The 20,216-nt window shown below is 47.1% G+C and overlaps 1 protein-coding gene across 2 annotated transcripts in view; it reads right to left on the bottom strand.

Annotated features, from left to right (window-relative positions):
- Positions 1–1,687: 1,687 nt before the first annotated feature.
- The window catches only part of RUNDC3A (RUN domain containing 3A), a 341,256-nt gene continuing 322,727 nt past the window's right edge, over positions 1,688–20,216 (bottom strand). For both annotated transcript variants that reach the window (XM_069634297.1, XM_069634296.1), the window contains exon 11: positions 1,688–5,564. In XM_069634297.1, the coding sequence (XP_069490398.1) occupies positions 5,422–5,564 (143 nt within the window). In that variant the 3' untranslated portion in view covers positions 1,688–5,421. The remainder of the gene's footprint in view (positions 5,565–20,216) is intronic.

The raw sequence follows: 20,216 nt of genomic DNA on the forward strand, positions 1-20,216 counted from the left end.
GTCTTGATGTTGGGTAGTTCACATTGACATGTGGCCTAGGAGAATCAGGCCACACTGCTGTCAGGAAGCACCCTGTACTGTAGCACTGATAGACACTGCTGTGTGAACGCTCACGCTGGTGCGCAGTCTCAAGGTATTTCTTGGAAAACATTGCTACCAAGAGAGGGCTCTCTGGACTCTTTGAGGGACACTCACACTGCTGGAGCTCTGATAATGCACTGCTTGAAGTATGCTCACACTGGTGAAGCACTAATAGGGTGTGTGCTGGGGATGCTCACCTTACCAGAGAACTGAGTGGGTACAGCCTGGGGAACGCTCACACTGCTGGGGTGCTTTCAAGGGGCAGGGTACTGCTGGCATGACACACCAAGTTAACACTACTGAAGTACGGAGCACATACGGTTCCATGTAATAATGTCCCCGCAAAAATGTCGTCTGACAAAAAAGTCGCTGTTTTTTTGCAGAGACATTATTACATTGAACATGCGGGGGACACCCCTGCAACCTCGAATTCTTCTTCTTTTTTATTTTTTACAAGGGGAGCAGGGGACATCCCCGCAACCCGCCCCCATACATAATGTCACCATATATAATGTCGCGAATGGCTTTTCCCGGCGACATTATGTATGGGGACATTATTACCTGATACCGTACATGCATTATGTATGGGGACATTACGTATGGGGACATTATTACCTGATACCGTACATACATTATGTATGGGGACATTACGTATGGGGACATTATTACCTGATACCGCACATACTGGGCACTGCTCGGAGTATTTGCATATTGTTGGATCAATGACAAGTGACATGGTACTGCCGGCAGAATGCTCACATTGCTGGAGTACTAACCAGGTACTGCTGGGAGCAATCACCTCACACTGCTAGAATGGTGACAGGGTACTTCTGAAATGACACACACACTCCCTGGGCAATGAAGGGAGAAAGCACACATTGCTGGAGCAGTGACTTGGCGCTATCTGGAGAATGTTCAGACTGCTGGTGCACTGACAGAGTACTGTTTGGAGAATTTGAACACCCTGGGGCACTGACAGCCTACTCTGGGAGAATACTCACGCTGCTGGAGCACTGACAGATAACTGATGGAGGGTGCTCCCATTGGTGGACTACTGACAGGGCACTGCTTGGAGATTGCCCACATTGCTGGAACACCAATAGGGTACTGCTGGGAGCATGCTCACACTGACGAGACACTGACAGGGCACTGCTGGGAGAATGCCCGTGCTGTTAGAGCACTGACCTGGTACTGCTGGGATGCAGGTGGGAGGGTGCTCCCGTTGGTGAGTACTGATAGGGTACTTCTGGGAGAACAGACACACTGCTAGGATACTGCTCGGAGAATACTCACATGGCTAGAGCCCTAGCTGATAGGGTACTGCAGGGAGAATACTCACACTGCTAGAACACTGATAAGGTACTGCTGGGATGACGCTCCCTTTGCTGGCAGACCCGCCGACAGGGTACTTCTGGGCAGACACACTGCTGGAACACTGATAGGGTATGGCTGGGATATTGATGGAGGGACACTCACACTTCTGGGAGGGGGCGGGGCCATGGCATGACATGCCTAAGAACAAGCTGATACTCAGGAACGCTTCTCAATGAACCCCCGCCATATGAGCCCGAGACACAGAGATACAGAACACCAACACGAGCGGGAGTTTCAAATGAAGAAGATGTTTATTTCGGTCACAACGGAAGCATTTCCTTCAACACTGGCAGTAGAGATGAAATAGGTGTCTGTGAGAGTTTGTAACACGTAATGTTGGTGATCCCGGGCGAGGAGTCACGAGTGCAGCCCTGGGGCCGCGTGCAAAGCCATTGTTTCAATGCATCCAGAGGAAGGAGCCAGGCCTTGGACCAGCCATGCCCTCACACAAGGCCTCTCGACCAGTGGAGGGGATATGTGAGCGCCGTCCCTGTAGGATAGGATGCCATTTTGTGCGCACAGAAATTCTCACCATGCAGAAAATGGCAGTGCTACAGAAGATCTGCAAAGGCGTCATTGTGTTCAAAACGGAATGTTGATGCGCCAAAGAATGTGGATAAAATTGAGCTGCAAGATTGTTTTAAAAAGCTTTGGGGAGATAGGAAGATGATGGGGTGTGTAATGACCTTGTCATGGTGGTGCGTGTTTGGAAGGCCTGTATTATTGATGGTTGATGGCTGCCCCCTGCATCTTGAGGTGAAGATGACGGGGAAGGCCACCAAATACTGATACAGACTGATCTGAAGGCCTGTTAATGAAGAAGCACAATAAAAATGGTGAGCGGAAGCTTCAGGAATTTGGTTCATCGCCGCAACACCTTACGCTTCAGGGGAAACCTCCATTGGCACAGCACAGGCATCAGTTTATTGGTACAGTGAGAAGATTTGTTTTATTTAAATCGTATTGTCAAAAAGGCACACGGGTACAACATTGGGTATGGGTTTTCTGTGTGCCCCAGATAATCTTGAAACAAGGGATACAGTCACCTGTTAGTAGGTAATGCACGCTCCAAGACTGCATTCTCTGGTTCTGATTGGTTAGGGCACGATCAACGGTCCAAGCCTTTTTAGAATGTCTAATAAATTGGATGTTTGATACCAAATGAGACATTATAATCCGTTTATAGCATCTTCCGTTCATAATGGACACCAGGTGTTGTATGGTGAAGACTGGGCTATCGCAGTTCCTGCATCTGTACTCCCCACTCAAATGGCGTTACTGGTTCTGGAGATAGCAGTAGAAGATACCATGATCATTCCCACCAATTAAAAGCTGTGTCTCCATTGCTAATTTGCATAGAACGTAATGGATGGTCAATGCAATGGTAGTATATGCAACTGTTAAAAAAGGTCCTCTGCTCGTCCTTTTTTTAATCTAATTTGTGAGATGTCTTTTTGCATAGAGCACCCGGCCCACTGACTTGCCTCTAGGAGCTAGTGGGCTTTTAGTGGCCATGATGGAAGCAAGATTATTAAACCTGGAGTTTGAAGTTGAGCACAGCAGCAGGCTGCCTCACACTGACCCCCCCCTCCAGTGCTCATGAAACTTTCTCGTCGTTCATCAAGCCCTTTATCTCATAATGGCCTTCGTGATCATCATTGACAAACCATGCTTATCTGTCGGCCTCCCTGGATCGCCACGCAGGAGCATGGCGTGCCTCTGGATGTGGCAGGGGACTTGTGCAAAATGGACAACTGCCTACAAAGACCTGCCCCGAAAACACCAAGATGCTCCATGTAAACCCACGTGGACGCGCTGTCAGATAGTGTCCACCTTTGATCACCACTGGCTTGAGTCATGTCGGAACCTACAACCTAGTGGCGAAAGAAAGGCCGGGAAACTGAGCCGAACCAAACAGCTGCTCACTCTTTGGGTCCACCTTTCATTGTGATCTCCTCACTCTGTAGGGCTCAAGTTGGTCAGTGGCGACATTTGATTGAAAGGCGCCAATGCCTTTCAATCACGCCACTCCTCATTTTCATGCTTTTGTATGGCGGAGAGGAGAGGCGGAATGCATCTTGCATCTCTGACGCCTCCCTTCCTCTCAAATTTTCCAGCATCTTCACCGGCATGGATTTTCGTGGCGGTGCAAATGCTGGGGCTCCCTATGGTGTCTGCCAGCTTTATGCAACATCATAAAGCTGGCGTACCCCATAGGGCTCCATTATACATGCTGCCTGCCATGCTTGCAGGCAACAAGCATGTACGCGTGCATGTCAACAAGTAATGGCCCCCAACTGCCAAATTACGTCTTTAATAAACATGAGCTCCTCTGTGTTTTGGGATCACAAAAGGTGGAAAATACGTAGCCCGACACTGGTCAAAACTTAAACACATATGGTAAGGTCTTTCTTCGATTCAGTGGGTGTGCCCTACTTTACATGCATCAGGCGACTGGCACAGCATTTAAGGAGCTGACCTGCCTCTCAGGATAAAGGTATTAGCTGGAAAGCGGAGAGGGCATACAGTGAATGAGCTTTTCTGGAATTAAATGTCAACTGGTTGTTTCAGTTACACTATTGTTAAGATTTTTGGGAAACTGAAGTTCTGGTGTATTGTTTTTATGTGTGTAGTTGGTGCCATGTGTAGGACAGATTCAGGGTGTATCATACTTGTGGAGTGGAATTGTGTTGGAGGAGTTGTGTTCCACCATCTGCCCCATCCTTCACTGGCTTTCCCAAGACAGCTTCTTTAGACCTGTTTTACTATGGGTGCGTGATGGCTTGTCGGCCACTCTGTGGGCTCCCTACTCTCTCATGGTCTTGTTACCTGCCTGGAAAGGAAATGAGATAATCCTTAAATAAAAACAGAGCCAGCTGGGCCACGAACGGCCATATTGTGTGGCTGATTAAAACTGCAATGTGCTGCATCTTGCATTTCTCCTGATAAAGGACAGGATTTATGGTGATGAAGGAATCCATTTTTTGCTTTCCGAAAGTCATATTGGCCAAAATAGTCATATCTTTGTAATCCAGAATCCAATTGTGTGGCTAAGAGTTGCATCCGTTTTTAATGTGTTTTTGAAATACAAGAGTGAAATATAACAGGCGATGTTTTTTTCCCCCAGAGTTCCTCTTTTCCTGTTTAAGAGAAGGCCTGATCTTCTTCCGCCGGTGTAGCAGTAGCCCGCTCTGTCACCATGCCAAGTTGAAACTGTAAATCCGTCAGTGGAAACTGCTAGGGCGTTGACCTGGGATTGACGTCTGGGGCAGCATAGGGTTCCCCGTCATATAACGAGCAGATGGGAATGAGGGGCTCATGATCCAGCCCCATTCTTTATATGGTCGGCAGGTAGTGATATAATGATGACATTTGTTCCTACAACAGACCAAGAAGACCATGTTTTTCAATTTCTTTTGCCTTGTTCCAGGTTTTGCTTCTAGATGGAAATGTTCTACTTGAATCTGATGGGATGCTCCACAGCAGAGATCACCGAGGGTGACCCCCGCCCCTTGTCTGCCCTAACAAGGCGTTGTCTTTACATTAGCTTCTCTCCCCATGAGTTATGAAAGTGAACGTAGGCCGGTCTGTTATGGATTGCATTGTCTGTGTATTGGAGTCACCTCCCTCTTACGTTTCCCAATGGAGCTCCTCCTAACCACCCACCTGGCATTGCCGGTTAGCACTTTTAAATGCTGGTGGGGGCACTCCCTTTCTAAGGCTTGCACTGCCCTCCAGTCTTTCTTTCTTCGTTGAGGGACCAACGGTTGTAGTTCTATCTGGGTTCTCACCTTCTGCTCGGTAGGTCTGCTTGGCATCTCCAGGAAACCTGGAAGAGCTTCCTTTTGGGTTGCAGGAAATGTCGGCTTTAGATTCTTCCATTGACATAAGGCCAGTTCCTCGAGCCACCGCTGCAGAGTCCCTGGTGAACAAAGGCGCCTCCCCCGGGCAGATTACTGCAGGATCTCAGCTAGGGCTGAGGGCAGGACTGGCTTCATTGCTGTCGTTCATTAGACACTCGCTGGACTTTAGGCTGGCCAAGGACTTACAGCTGGGCAGGGAAGCCAGGGAGCCGCAGAGGCCCAGCATCGAGGGCGTTGGATCTTTTCCTGGATGGGGACAAAAGCAAACATTGAAAAAGGTTACAAAAGATTCAGCCTATAAAACATCTCTTCGACTAACGCTGATGGACTACTTGACACCACTTGGAAATTTTAGCCAGAAGGCATTGGGTACGCCTCTTTCCACAGCCCTCAGGCCCCCTTTTTGTAAGATACCTTATGGCATAAGCCTCCTACACAGTGGTCTGTGCTGTCAAGCCTCTCTTTCTGCAAGAGGAGCAAAGCTCACCAAGCCTTCTATGTCCAGGATGCCACACATTTGGAACTCTCTTCTACCCCTCTCATTCTGTACCATTGCCCACTTATTCTGAAGGGCGACAGTAAGCTTGCTTTTGGACTCTCTAACACAACCAGACTCTGATATTTGTGAAAATTGAATGGTTCTGGCACCAGATTCCAGTTTACCACCCAGTATAATATTCGTGTTACTCTCGCTTTCCCAACATTTGTGAATACTTTTTCCAAATAATAGAAACAGGACTTGCCCTAGGTTTTCCAAAGTGTGCAACCAGACTACCACACCGTCACATCCCGCCTGCCCAGCCATGCCTTGGCTATTCCATGCCTCATCGTCAATTTCATGTTTCTGCTCTCATTTTACCTGTGTGTAATATACCCCGTGTCATTGACTTGTAAAACATGCTCCATTTCTCATTTCCTTGCTCATGAAAATGTTGCAGTTCACTCACATTGGCAATATTTGGACGTACATTTTTGTGGTGGTTTGGCCAAACCAGAGTTGCTTCTCTCAGAACTGCCTGCCTCGCCGCTGCTCCTGGAGATACTCCAGCGTCTCATAAGGTCACGCACTACCTTGCATCACTGTGGCAATCGGTGTCAGCAACAAATAGTGTGCCTCGAATTCTTACCTGTGTTTTCCCACTTATTTCCCCTGCATGTATTGTCCCTTGGTTCCCTTTTGTATGACCCGCACTAGAACTTTATTTATTTGTTGGTTAGCGCAAATGCACTGCTATGGCCCACCCCTTTCCCTCCATTTCAAAGGGATGTTATATAGGGATGGAACGAACCCCGAGCATACTGCGCAGGAGCGTATATTTGCAAAAGGAGAATGGCAGGCTGTGTGCACAAGTGGGGCACGCCCCTGTGTACAGAGACGAGACCGCCATTCACATTCTCCCCTCCTCACCATGCAGTCTTTTTCTCTGCTTGGGTAGAACCTGAGCTTTGTGCAGCAGTTCTGCTATTAAACATTTAATGGGGTTTTATATCGCGCTTTATGCTGGAGTCCAGCCACTAAACGCAGGACCGGGTATTGAACCCCTGCTGCTCGGTGTTGTCTTGCTTTCGAGCTATCCTCCTGGCCCATTCCCTCACCTTAATTATTTTTCTATTTGGCCCTACCTTGTTGTCATTATACCCTGCACCAGCAGGTTTATGGACTGTGCATCCGGTTCCCAATGCTCCTACACAGCAGACCTGCACACGGTTTGTTTGGTTCAGAGCATGGATGGTTCGTTCTGTGCTTAAAGTGATTCTCTTTCAGGCAGGACACTTAGGAAGTGGCTAAGGAAGTGGCCAGCTCTCTTCCCATATCCAACGTCCCATTTCTCCTGAAAGTGCTCGAAAAAGCAGCATCCATTCAATTGCAGGTTCATTTAGAATCAAAACATGTACTTGGGGACAGGCAGGCAGTCAGGATTCAGGCCTGGTTTAGGGACTGAACTGGCTCTCAGTCATATCACAGACTCTCTTGCTCGGATTTTAGATAAAGGCAATACTGGACTTCTCATGTTGTTGGATCTATCAGCGGCCTTCAAACCCTCGAACACATTATTCTCCTCCATCGTTTTCAAACCGTACTTGGGGCATCTGAGAATTCTACCTCAATGCTCTGCTCTTTTTTACGTGATAGAATAGCAAAAGTCAAAGTGGATGAGTGTGTTTCTTCTCCAAAAACAGTTCAATATGGAGTCCCACAAGGAGCCTGCATTTCTACCATTTTGTTTAACATATATGTAAAACCACTCCGTGAACACCTGTTAAATTTCGAAGTGGAATACAATAATTATATAGATGACATGCAGATAATTTAGTCTTGATGCGGGTCCGACATCCGACCAGAAAAAGATTCAATTGGTTTTTCAGTCAGTTGAACATTGGATGGCTGAGAATGGCGTGGCTTGAACAAGGAAACATCTGAAATCTTAATGGTTAGTTCAGCAACCTCCTTGGAGAAATCTCTTGAGTTATATCTGCAATTTACCCTTTCAGGTTATACAATTAGACCTGTATTATGTGCAAAGGCATTAGGCTTTATACTGGACTCCTCGTTATCCATGGCCCCAAAAATCAATAAGATTGCATGCTCCACTAATTACCACCTAATGATTCTTAGGCAAATTAGATCTTATCTATCCATGTCGCATTGCACCACCATTGCAAGAGCTATAGTAGCCTGATGAATCCCAATATGTCGCACTTCTTCCAAGGGGGAGCCCCGTCCCATGAAGCCAGGGAGGTGAGGCTGCTACCTGACAGTCCCCCTGGTAGTAGCGCTCAGCAGGAGGATTGCTGGGAACAAGGAAGAACATCTCAGGAGAATGTGGTATGCCAACCCTCCACCCACACCCTGCACACCTTCCTATCCCATAAAACCCAACTCCATATTCCAGACTTACCTGTATGTCTGTAAGTCCGAAAACATAATAACTACTGAGACGAGGAAGAACAGGGACTACCTTAGGGAGACCTACTTAACAAGTACTGGGATGAGGAGGAGGTGCGGACCAATGAAGTCTTCTATGTCCGCTAATGATAAAAACAAAAGCCGGACTTACCATGTTGTCAAGCCCTCCCTGTAGGAACCGCAAGCGTAGGAGTCATTCAGCATGGAGAACAGAAGAGGATGTTGACCGAGACGCTAGCCGGCACGCAAAACATACCTATCCTGTCCACCGTGGAAAAGCCAATCAGAAAGAGGGAGAAGGAAAGGATCAGGCGTGCGACACAATGGGACCATGTGGTTGAGTTAAGACGCAGATTCTCTGAGGAACCAAATGCTGCAGAGTCACTGCAGCCCAATGAAGAGCCTGACAAGCCACGAGAAGCCACAAGCAGAAAGAGACAGACCAGAGCACACTGGCAGCCACCCTAAAGTTACAGGGGTTGCCAGGACGGTTGATGAGAGCACAGCAGAGTCGTGGAAGATGCTTAAACTACAGAGTAGGGGTGAGGAGGAAGCCCCTGGGGGAGAAGAAAAAATCATTAAGAGTGCCAAAACAGAACGAGAAGAGGTTGGGTATGGGACCTGAACCCACAGAAGAAGATCCCTACAAGTCATCTTCTTCATGGCAGTACCTGGCAGGAGAGGGAACCAAATCTTTCCAACCAAAGCAGTAGAGCCACTTGGGTCTGGACCCACACCCACAATAGAAGATCTCTATAAGTTATCTTCTTCATGGCAGTGCCTGGCCGGAAAGTAAACCAGGTCTGCCAAATCAAAGTAGCAGAGAAACTCGGGTCTGGGACCTGCACTCACAATAGAGAAGTCCAAGTCATCTTCTTCGTGGCAGTATCTGGCAGGAGAGTGAACCAGGTCTGCCAAAGCAAAGCAGTAGAGAAATACTGGCCCATACCCACAAGAGGAGTACAAACCAACTTCCTTGTGGCAGTACTTGGCAGGAGAGTAAACCAAGTCCATCCCAGTCTGGAGACAGGGAGCCTGGGTCTGGGACACTCAAGCTGAAAGACTGCAAGTGCTGAACTGTGAAACTAAAGTGAAAGAGAGGCCAGGGGAAATGAGTCATTCCTCCTGGTAGTAAACTGTGAAACCAAAGTGAAAGAGAAGAGAGCCCAGGGGAAGGGAGTCATTGCCCCTGGTTGTATCGTACTCTGAAGCCAAGATACCAGGTGAAGGGAGTCATTCTCCTGGTAACCAAGACCAGGGGAAGGGAGTCTTTCCCCTGGTTTGTGTTAGACTGTAAAATCAAGATACCAGGAGAACCAAAATGGAAAAGACTTTATGATACAAAGTGTTAAAAGATAAGCAGTCTGTCTGACAAAATAAGTGCTGGGACTTTGTCTTTTGTGTTGGAGGACAATTTTCCCTGGGGAATGGAGTCATTCCGTTAAGAAGAAGCCAACACCTGGAAGTGAACTTTATCCCCAGTACAGAAGAAGGGAGTCATTCTTCTGCACTAAGAAGGTCTACTTTATCCCCAGTTTAGCTTTAAGTGTAAGGGACAGAAGTAGGGGTTTGGACACAGGGTGGTGGACTATTGAGTTATACGGACATCCTGACAGAGCCCTTAATGTTTTAGTTGAGGAAGGGAACCCCTCTTAGAGATAAAGTTAGGTTTCCTCTTTATTATCTTGATTAATAAAGGTCTATAGCAATCATCATGCCACCTGTGTGTCCAGTCGCCTCCTTCTTTACCCTTACAATAGGCACTAAATTAGACTATTGTAATATCTTGTATGTGGGTGTTACAGAAACATTAATCCATCGCCTACAATTACTACGGAATGCCTCTGCCAGAATTGTTACTAACATGCGCAAATATTCTCACATTACACCATTCTTAAGACATTTGCACTGGCTCCCTATGAAAGCAAGGGTTTCATTCAAACTCCTTATCATCACACATACAGTCTTATATGGCTGTAGGCCACAATATATTAAACAATGATTGAAATGGCATGTATTAATGTGCCCTTAAGGCGTCTCCACTCGGAACACCAAGTTCATATACCAGGTTCATCGCTCTAGAGCACTGGGATGTGCAAGCTCCACAGTGACAGCCAGATTGTGTAACTCCTTACAGTCCGAGCTGCATGCATTAGTGATCTTTACATATTTAGGAGGCGAATTAAAACATATTTATTCTAAACATTGATTCAATCTGTCCATTTAGACCTTTTCGCTGGTTTTCTGATGATTGTAGCATCTGCCACTGTTCTTTCTTTATTCATTGTTTTTTATTGCCTGCACACTTAGATACCTACGGGTGGTAGAGGCACACACTTCCACCAGAATGGAGGAGCAATAACAATAACAACAACAAGAAGACTTCCATTCCTCTCCTTCTCACATCTAAGACGTTGTGACTTCAAGAAAGGTAAGTTCTCTTTTGAGTCTGGCACTTCAGCCAGGGGACACGTTTCTGGAATGCTCCAGAACCTGGAGGGCGTCCATTGATTACTTCCTGAGTTGCCAGGCTATTGTCACCAAGCGCAAATTAGAGGTTTCCTATCACAGGCCGGCAGGCCCCTTCATAGTAGGGGCATCCAGGGTTCCCTGCAGGACCAACTTCAGCCATACAGGTCATGTCACCGCCCAATCCTGAGCATCCTGTTAGAGCTAAAAAGGCTCTGTGGGCAAGTGCAACCGTTCCGGGAGCACTTCTATGGACCTTTTCTTGAGCTATAAGGCCACTATTACTGGGCCTAAACCCAAGGTCCCTCAAGGGACTTACTGAGGCCCTTGAATCACTGAGCACATGCCTGAGGGGCTGCATCTGCCGGCTTAATCTGACCCGGTCAGTCTCCAATATCTTCCTGACTCTATGGGGGAGGAGATCCCCACTAGCACACCTCACATTACCTGACAGTACCTTGCTGCTACCTATCTCTTAGTCAATGAAGCTCTATTAGCATCCTGTCTGGGGAAGCCAGCCAATCAGATGGCTAGGAACGAGGGCTTGAACCACCGGTACAAGCCTGCATTCCATGCCGCATGATGGCCGGCTACCCCCTCTGCCATCTTCCCCCACCCGCGGGTCACTTTTTTGTAAATTCCCCCACCCTCCTTACTCCGGTGGTGGCAGTTGCCGCTGCTGCATGAGCTCCTTCCCCTTGCCTCCCACAGGCCACCATGGAAAGGGAAGATGGGCTCCACACAGAGCCCCGCTTTCCTTTCCATGGTGGCCATCTTGGAAAAGGATTTTCCGTCATACAACGGAACGGCCCGCGCATCCCGTTGTATGGAGACAAATCCTTTTTTTGAGCACCCCGGGTTATCACTTTGGTAACCCGTGGTGCTAATAGCCTGAATCCCCTGTTCGCTCGGGCCAATAACTTGGGTTGCCAGGCCATTATCCCCCATTCCAGCGACTGGAATGGGGGATTAACGCCATATAAGTACCATCGCCTGGCCTGCTCATGCCCCCGCAGCACACCCTTGCAGGGGATGACAGTGCCACAACCTCACCAGTCCACAACAGGGTGTATCACAAACTAGCTGATCATTGAAAAACAAAGGGCCCAAAGCCCCTGGCTACAGAGGGGAGGGCCAATACTCCTCACAATTCGAACACAGGAGCAGATTCTAATTGCTCAGCCCCCCTCGGGAGGAGTCAGGAACTCTGTCATTCAATCTTGTGCACATTCAGAAATGGGCGTTGGCCAAGAAGTTTTGCCTATTCATGATCGACCTAAACTGCCAACGATGACCGAGTCGCCCTGTCCCTTGAGGGAGGCCTTGCTTCCTTCACACTTCCCCATGCTCTTCAGGCTTCATGAGTCCAATATCGGCCAACCTAACCTTTAAAAAGGCATACCCAAACGGGCCAAGGCCGGCTCTCACTACCAGAAGCTGAGGAAATCAAGCCACTACTGGCGAGATTCCGCATATCCATGACCTCCCCTTCCGACAATACCATTTATTGCAGATCTGAATAAGGAAGTTATTCCATTCTGCAATTATAGAGGCCCTTGTTGCTGATCAATGTTGATAATTAGGTAATTGGTAAAGTAGGGGCAGGTTGATTGGTGAGTGTTGAGTCTATATCGATACACAATGATCAGTGTGGTTTTACCTTGCAACAAAATGCGAGGACGAATTTTATAATTTATAACACAGCGCACACTACATATTGAAGGAATAGCATGGCCATTGCCAGCTTGTATGCTCACAGTTTTGGCACTATTGACTGGACCTACACGATGGAGGTGCTTAAGAAATGTGATCTTGGTGAAAGTTATTTATGATGGGTATCTCTATTGTATTCTGCCCCTAAAGCAAGGGTGAGAGCTAAATAGGTGCTGTCACAAGGCTGGCCGATTTATAGGAGGATGTGACAAAGTTCCCTTCCCCCCACTCATATTTGCCCCAGAGAAATATCTAATGTTGCAACTACTGCATGGTGGCTTTGTTGACGAGGGCATCAGACCAGATAGGTTCATTCATGTGGTCTTACTCTATGCCGACGATGTGCTACTTAATATTGCATCTCGTCTGGTTAAGTTCCCACAGATTTTAGAGATAGTAAAAAAAATGCAGGCTTGTGTTTGGACTACCACGGAATTGGAATATGTAATTGTAAATCTCCTAGCAGGGAATCAGACTTACAACTTAAAAAAGACTTGCTAATAAGAGAGAGCATTAAGGCATTAAGGGCCCGAGTCATAGAAAAGAACGCAGACTGCAAAGTTAGCCTAAGCGCAAGTAGCTGCCAGAACGCCCACGACACGCTCCCACATATAGCAAATCCAGCCACTTATATCAACCTTTGCGCCCTCCTCATCCACGAAGTAATGAACCTCGGCAATGCTGCATGCTAACCCCCCCCACCAAGGCAGCACCCTGGCAACACTGCCTGGGGCCCCCCATCACTATTTACAGCACCATGTCAATATGTGTACCATTTTCAGTAACTGTTGTCATTACCCAGTAAATATGCGCGTGAACCCCCGTAAACCGTGGCTGCACCCTGCTACTCTGCATATATGCACCCCTAACTGCAATCAGCACCCCAACTGCATGCATGCTTCCCTAAATTCATGCTCAGACCTTACCTTTGCATGCTGATCCCTATGGATTGGGGGCTTGGGCCTGCCTTCACATGGCGGTGTGCTCGGGCGCTTTGCATGCTGATTTCTCTTATGTGATGTTGCGCAGTCAGATCCATGAGTACGATTGGTTGTGCGTGGTCCTGGGTGTGCAATTTCTTCGTGCAGGCCGTCCCTCGACACCCCCAGATTATACCTTGTTCTTCCCCATTCTGCATTGAGAATGTAGAATTTGCATATTCTTCCCACTATTCCCAACCTCTGTGTGGAGTCTCGTGCAATGTGCTCAACTACACGCAGAGACGTGTAGGGTCCTTTAGTGTCCTGAAAAGTCCTGCAAAGTCGATTCCATGAATCGACGAAGGGGGTTTTGCAGACTGAATGGCATGCAAAGCCACTATTTTACGCGTAAACAATTCCATGAATCAGGCTCTAAGACACCCATCATTTCTTCCTCAAATGTTACTGGGCAGCTGGGGAACTTAAGAGGCAATGCTGATTTCTGGGTGTGTTATCCACTGTCAGTAATAGGAGGTGCAGCTTTGATCAAGATGATTGTCCCCCTAGATTTTTACATTTAAATCATTACCAATCAAGGTACCATAATGTACTTCCATACATTGGATACTTTGCTTAAGCTTCTGTATAAATTCAACCAGAAGAGTGCAATCCACGCTATGATTCTCTTAGGCAGAGCGATATAGGTTTTTGCTGGAGAATTTCCCAAAAAGAAAAAGAGCATGCACACAATTAGGTTCACATCTCTTGGCTTGATACTAGTGTAAACCCCCACACATACCAACGTGGGAGTTTTAATTTTTTTAAAATTTTTAATTCTTTGATGTGATACAGAATGAAAATAAATTCAAACTTTACACATACAATTTTTTACATATTTCAAATTGCAAAACATTATACTCAATTCAAGAATATACATAAACCTACAAATAAAATCATAAATGAATATCAACATTAAAAACTACAACTGAAAAGAACCATTGCATAGACTACGTAACTAGCTAATTTCCCTCTCCACTGAGGAACTCTGTATGTTCTCATGTGCTCCTCAATCTTGGGATAATTCCACCCCACCCTTCAGACCAAATTCCACTTGTTGCCAGATGTTATAGAGTGCAATAAATAAGTGCATGTTGCTGGTATTGTTGCAATAGATCCAAAAAGACATATCACGTATTGTTGCACAATCATGTACAAAGTTGCCCAAATGGCGAAAAATTGTGTCTCTCAATATCTGGCATTCCGTGAGAAGGTATCTAGCTGTCTCAAGACAATCTGGGGATTTGCAGAGACGACATATGCGCTTGTCCACAGGGATTTTCTCCCAAGCCCCTCTAATATACAAGGTGGGTAATTGCTCTAATCTAAACAGGATGATGAAGCGTCTAAGTCTTCTGGAGGGGCAGAGAGATAAGTAAGCTTGAGGCTTCATGAAGTTATACAATTGATATTTAACAAAGTGATATGTCTCGAGATTACTTATGTGGGCGAAATTCTCTAGCCAGTCCCATATGTCTACTTTTTTACCTAATGCATGTAAGGTTTCCTTTGTGACCATAGTCCCTCTATGTATCCATCCAATGTCAATGAAAAATTTAACCATGTCTTTATAGAGGGGAGAGGTAGAATATTTTTTGGTCACCTCCTGGTGGATCACGGATAGTAGGGGGTTGGTAGAGTCACTTATCATCTTAAGGTGAAAGCCAGCTCTTTTCCTCAGTACCATAGCTTTAAGGGAGGGAAGACCCAGTTCTAGTCTAATCAGTGCCACCGGTACCCCCGGGGATAACCCCAAGATCCGTCTCCAGAACTTGCCCTCCAGCACTTGTAACCACCCTAGATCCATAGTATGTAGTGATTCGAGACCGTATACAATCATGGGTGCAAACACTTGGATAGAAAGATGACGCGTCCCCCCCAAGGTGAAACCGCCCTGCTTATTTGTAAAAGAGGAAATAAGTGAGGTGACTTGCATTGCTCTTGTGATTCGCCCCTGTCTACAGAGTGAGTAATCGCCTAGGGGCTCAATGTCAACTCCCAAATAGAGGTAGGATGGAGCGTAGGGTATGGAATTTCCATGTACCATCAGATTCACACGTGTTGCTCTTTTTCTCGTGAATCTTAATACTTTTGTCTTGTCCAGGTTGATCGTTAGGCCATTTATTCTGGCATAGTCCCAAAGAGAAGTAGCAGAACACCTTAAACCACCTATGGTATTATCAAAGACAACCAAATCATCCGCATATGCCAATACTCTGCATGATACTTCCCCAACTTTAGGAGGGCAATTGTCAACCTCGGCCAGGGCTGCAGGGATGTCGTACACGTAAAGATTGTAAATGAGGGGTGCTGTGACGCATCCCTGCTTTACCCCACTGTCTTGAGTCACATTGCGAGTTAAATTTCCTTCCTGATTCAATCTGAGGCACGCCGTAGTATTGTGATGGAGTAGTTTTAAATAATATAACAAGCCTGTCGGGCATCCCAATTTCTCTAGCTTGGTCCATAGTCTCCCTCGGGGGATGGAGTCAAATGTGGCCTTAAAGTCGATATATAAGGCGTACAACGGGGGCTGCCCCTTGCTAAGTGCCTGTGTACGAAGTATATCCATAACCAGAAGGTTATGTGAGGTGGAAAAATCCCGCCTAAACCCGCATTGAAATCTGCTGAGTATTTTGGAATTGTCTACCCATTTCTGCAGCTCACTGAGTAACAGTGAGGCAAACAGCTTACCAGAGATATCTAACATGGATATAAGCCTGTAATTATTAGGATCCAAGCGGCTACCTTTTTTAAATACAGGAATAAGAATGGCAGTTTGCCATGAGCTGGGAATTACCTCCTGCTCTAATATTTTATTGAAAAGTAAGGAAAACAAGTCGGCCCAGAATAGAGGATAGCTCTTCATCATTATATTGGCTAACCCGTTAGGTCCAGGGGATCTGGAGGACTTGAGGGCAACTATTTTGTTCAATATTGCCTCTGCTGAGACATCAAAAGGCAACTGAGAGGGAGCCTTCACCCGAAAACTGTTCAAGGTTTCTATACCTCCTGAGTTCCGGTCTAATAGGAACTTTTCCCATGCCTCCTTACTTATTGGATTAATTAAGGGGCCTTCAACCTTTTCTCTGTTCTCATTAAGGAGAGACCAAATGCCGCGAGAGTTTCTAGTGCAGATCGTTTGTACTAGCTTCTGATACCTGGCATTTTTTTCAGTGCTCTTAATGTTCTTAAAGGGATGGTCTAGTAAAAATTTTTATTTCAAAAATAGAAAGGCAACATAAAAAAAAATACTAGCATTCTCTGTTTTAAAACTTCCTATGTAAAATTTTGAGCTATTCAAGCTCAAAATTCGCAAAAGCAAGCACATGGGCGCATCCATTTTGTGAAATGGAGGCCCTCCTGTGCTGGCTTTTGCTTTTGCGGCACTAATGAAGGAAAAGCCAGCCAGCTGTAGTAAACAAAGGCTACCGCTGGGTGGCTTTCCCTTCATTAGTGCTGTACGCGGAGGACGGGACCGGAGACCAGAGCAGGAAAGCTGCAGCTGAATCGCGGTAACTGCTATTTATTTATTTTTAAAAAATAAGCACTAGCTGTGTTTTTTTTTCTAAGTTTTCCGGGCTGGAGGAGCCCGGAAAACTTAGAAATAAAACCACAGCTTTAAAAACGTTGTATTTATGTTTGCGGTCGCTTTTGAAGCGACCGCAAACATAAATACAACGTTATTGTGTTTGAAAACGCTGCAGGTTTTCTTTCCAAGTTTCTCAGGCTCCTCCGGCTCGGAGGAGCCTGAGAAACTTGGAAAGAAAAAACGCAGCGTTTTCCAACAAAACCGCGTTGTTTCTGCCTGAATATGCTTCACCATTTGGGGCTCTCGGGCTCCCCGTGGGGAGCCCGAGAGCCCCAAATGGTAAAGCAGATTCAGGCAGAAACAACGCGGCATTGCGGAAAACAACCACGTTGTTTCTACCTGAATCTGCTTTCCCATTTGGGGCTCTCGGGCTCCCCGTGGGGAGCCCGAGAGCCCCAAATGGTAAAGCAGATTCAGGCAGAAACAACGCAGCATTGCGGAAGACAACCGCGTTGTTTCTACCTGAATCTGCTTTCCCATTTGGGGCTCTCGGGCTCCCCGTGGGGAGCCCGAGAGCCCCAAATGGTAAAGCAGATTCAGGCAGAAACAACGCAGCATTGCGGAAAACAACCGCGTTGTTTCTACCTGAATCTGCTTTCCCATTTGGGGCTCTCGGGCTCCCCACGGGGAGCCCGAGAGCCCCAAATGGGAAAACAGATTTAGGCAGACAACGCAGCATTTAGCATTTCCCATTTGGGTCCCAAATGGGAAATCAGCTGCAGGTAGAAACACTACGCGGCATGTAAACATAACCGCGTGTGTTTCTGCCTGCTGTGGCTTTCACTTTGGGTCTCCGGTGCTCCCCTAGGAGCACCGTAGACCCAAAGTGATAGCCACAGCAGGCAGAAACACACGCGGTTGTGTTGGAAAACGCTGCGGTTTTTCTTTCCAAGTTTCTCAGGCTCCTCTGAGCCGGAGGAGCCTGAGAAACGTGGAAAGAAAAACCGCAGCGTTTTCCAACACAATAACTTTGTATTTATATTTGCGGTCGCTTCAAAAGCGACCGCAAACATAAATACGTTTTTAAAGCTGCGGTTTTATTTCTAAGTTTTCCGGGCTCCTCCAGCCTAGAAAAAAAACCGCAGCTAGTGCTTATTTTTTGTAAAAAAAATAGCACTTACCGAGATTCAGTTGCAGCTTTCCTGCTCTGGTCTCCGGTCCCCGTCCTCCGCCTACAGCACTAATGAAGGGAAAGCCACCCAGCGGTAGCCTTTGTTTACTACAGCTGGCTGGCTTTTCCTTCATTAGTGCCGCAAAAGCAAAAGCCAGCACAGGCGGGGCCTCCATTTCACAAAATGGATGCGCCCATGTGCTTGCTTTTGCGAATTTTGAGCTTGAATAGCTCAAAATTTTACATAGGAAGTTTTAAAACGGAGAATGCTAGTATTTTTTTTTATGTTGCCTATGTATTTTTTAAATAAAATTTTTTACTAGAGCATCCCTTTAATATCTGCTCTGTATCGATTTTTGATTTTCCTTAGTTTCTCACGGTATAAGGCTCCAGGTAAATTCATCGGTTTCAGACCTCGAATAGCCGCTCTTAGACCTCTCTTAGCATCCCTAATTTGCCTGTTAAACGGGAGTATGCACCCCCCTATCTTTAACATATGTCCCTTATTGGCCATGGCCATAGCATGCTGGCCTGAGAATCTAGATATCCAATCCTCAGTCTCATTTATCGACATGTGTTCGAACTCATGGAAATCTAGGGTGGCAGTAGATTCAAGTGCTTCCATAGCGGAGCTTATATTTCTCTCAGACCATACAATTCTGGATCCGGCACAGTTGGTTTGGATACTACCTATATTAGGAGGTACAGATGTAGGAATAGAGATGCATAGAGTGCACTGTAGCGACGCGTGGTCGCTCCATTCGTTGTGCTCCACGGCCATGTCAACTACTCTTGTCTGCAGCTCGGGGCACATAAATATATAGTCCAATGTGCTAGTAGAATCGCCATTAGACCAGGTATGTTTCCCCGGCCGATCTCCCCTGGTACGGCCATTGATCATAGCCATGTCCCAAGCTCCAAACAATTGTAGCCAGCCTAGACCTTCAGCTTCCCTCTTTCCGTGGGTCATTACACACCTAGTGCTAAGGTCAGGATTATAGGATATGAGTGTTTCATCTGTCATATGGCAATTAAAATCGCCCATGACCACCACAGCCACATTTCCATCTCTCAGCCACCAGGAAGACAACAGGTCCTGAATCGCCTCCTGTAACGAATCACGAGTCAGTTCTCCTGGGGGGTTGTAAAGATTAATTACTAGGTACCTTCCCAGACCTCTTTCATCATGAAGTTCGACTTCTACTGCCAGGAGCTGCTCCTCAGCTTCACACTGTATCTTACGAGAAATAATCGAATTCATTACCCCAGTTAGTAGCCCCCCATAGGGATGACCCTTACTGCCACGTTTAGCCACCGCTTGATGTATGACAAAGCTGTCTAGTAATAGTGGGTCAAGAGACCAACAGGGTAATTCATAGAATTTCGCCGAAAAGTGTCGCAAGCGGCTGGCGCAGAGTGTCCGCGTGCGATTGTGTGCGCCAGGAACGTGCGCTAAAAGCGATTTCCGCGCACAGCGTATTCATGGATTTTAGGCTCCCAAACCAGCCGTGGCGCAGAGAATCGCAGCGACCCTGCAGCAGCGCCAGTAACGCCCCCAAGAACGCCCTCGCGCAAGGAAAAGCCATCAAAATCGCTAAATCATCGCAAAGGGCTGCGCTAACCCTGGACCAGTTCACCGGGCTGGCAAACAGCAAACGCCAAGCGGGGAACGTGTATTTCAGGGGTGCGCGGGAAGTTCCACACGCGATTGGCCCAGTGCGAGCAGGGTACGTGTATTTCAGGGGTGCGTGGGAAGTTCCACACGCGGTTGGCCCAGTGCGAGCAGGGTACGTGTATTTCAGGGGTGCGCGGGAAGTTCCACACGCGATTTCAGCAGGGTACGTGTATTCCAGGGGTGCGTGGGAAGTTCCACACGCGATTGGCCCAGTGCGAGCAGGGTACGTGTATTCCAGGGGTGCGTGGGAAGTTCCACATGCGATTTCAGCAGGGTACGTGTATTCCAGGGGTGCGCGGGAAGTTCCGCACGCGATTGGCCCAGTGCGAGCAGGGTACGTGTATTTCAGGGGTGCGCGGGAAGTTCCACACGCGATTTCAGCAGGGTACGTGTATTCCAGGGGTGCGCGGGAAGTTCCACACGCGATTGGCCCAGTGCGAGCAGGGTACGTGT

This window comes from Ambystoma mexicanum, chromosome 13, assembly GCF_040938575.1.
Source record: "Ambystoma mexicanum isolate Mex_15411 chromosome 13, UKY_AmexF1_1, whole genome shotgun sequence".
NCBI classification, from domain to species: Eukaryota; Metazoa; Chordata; class Amphibia; order Caudata; family Ambystomatidae; genus Ambystoma; species Ambystoma mexicanum.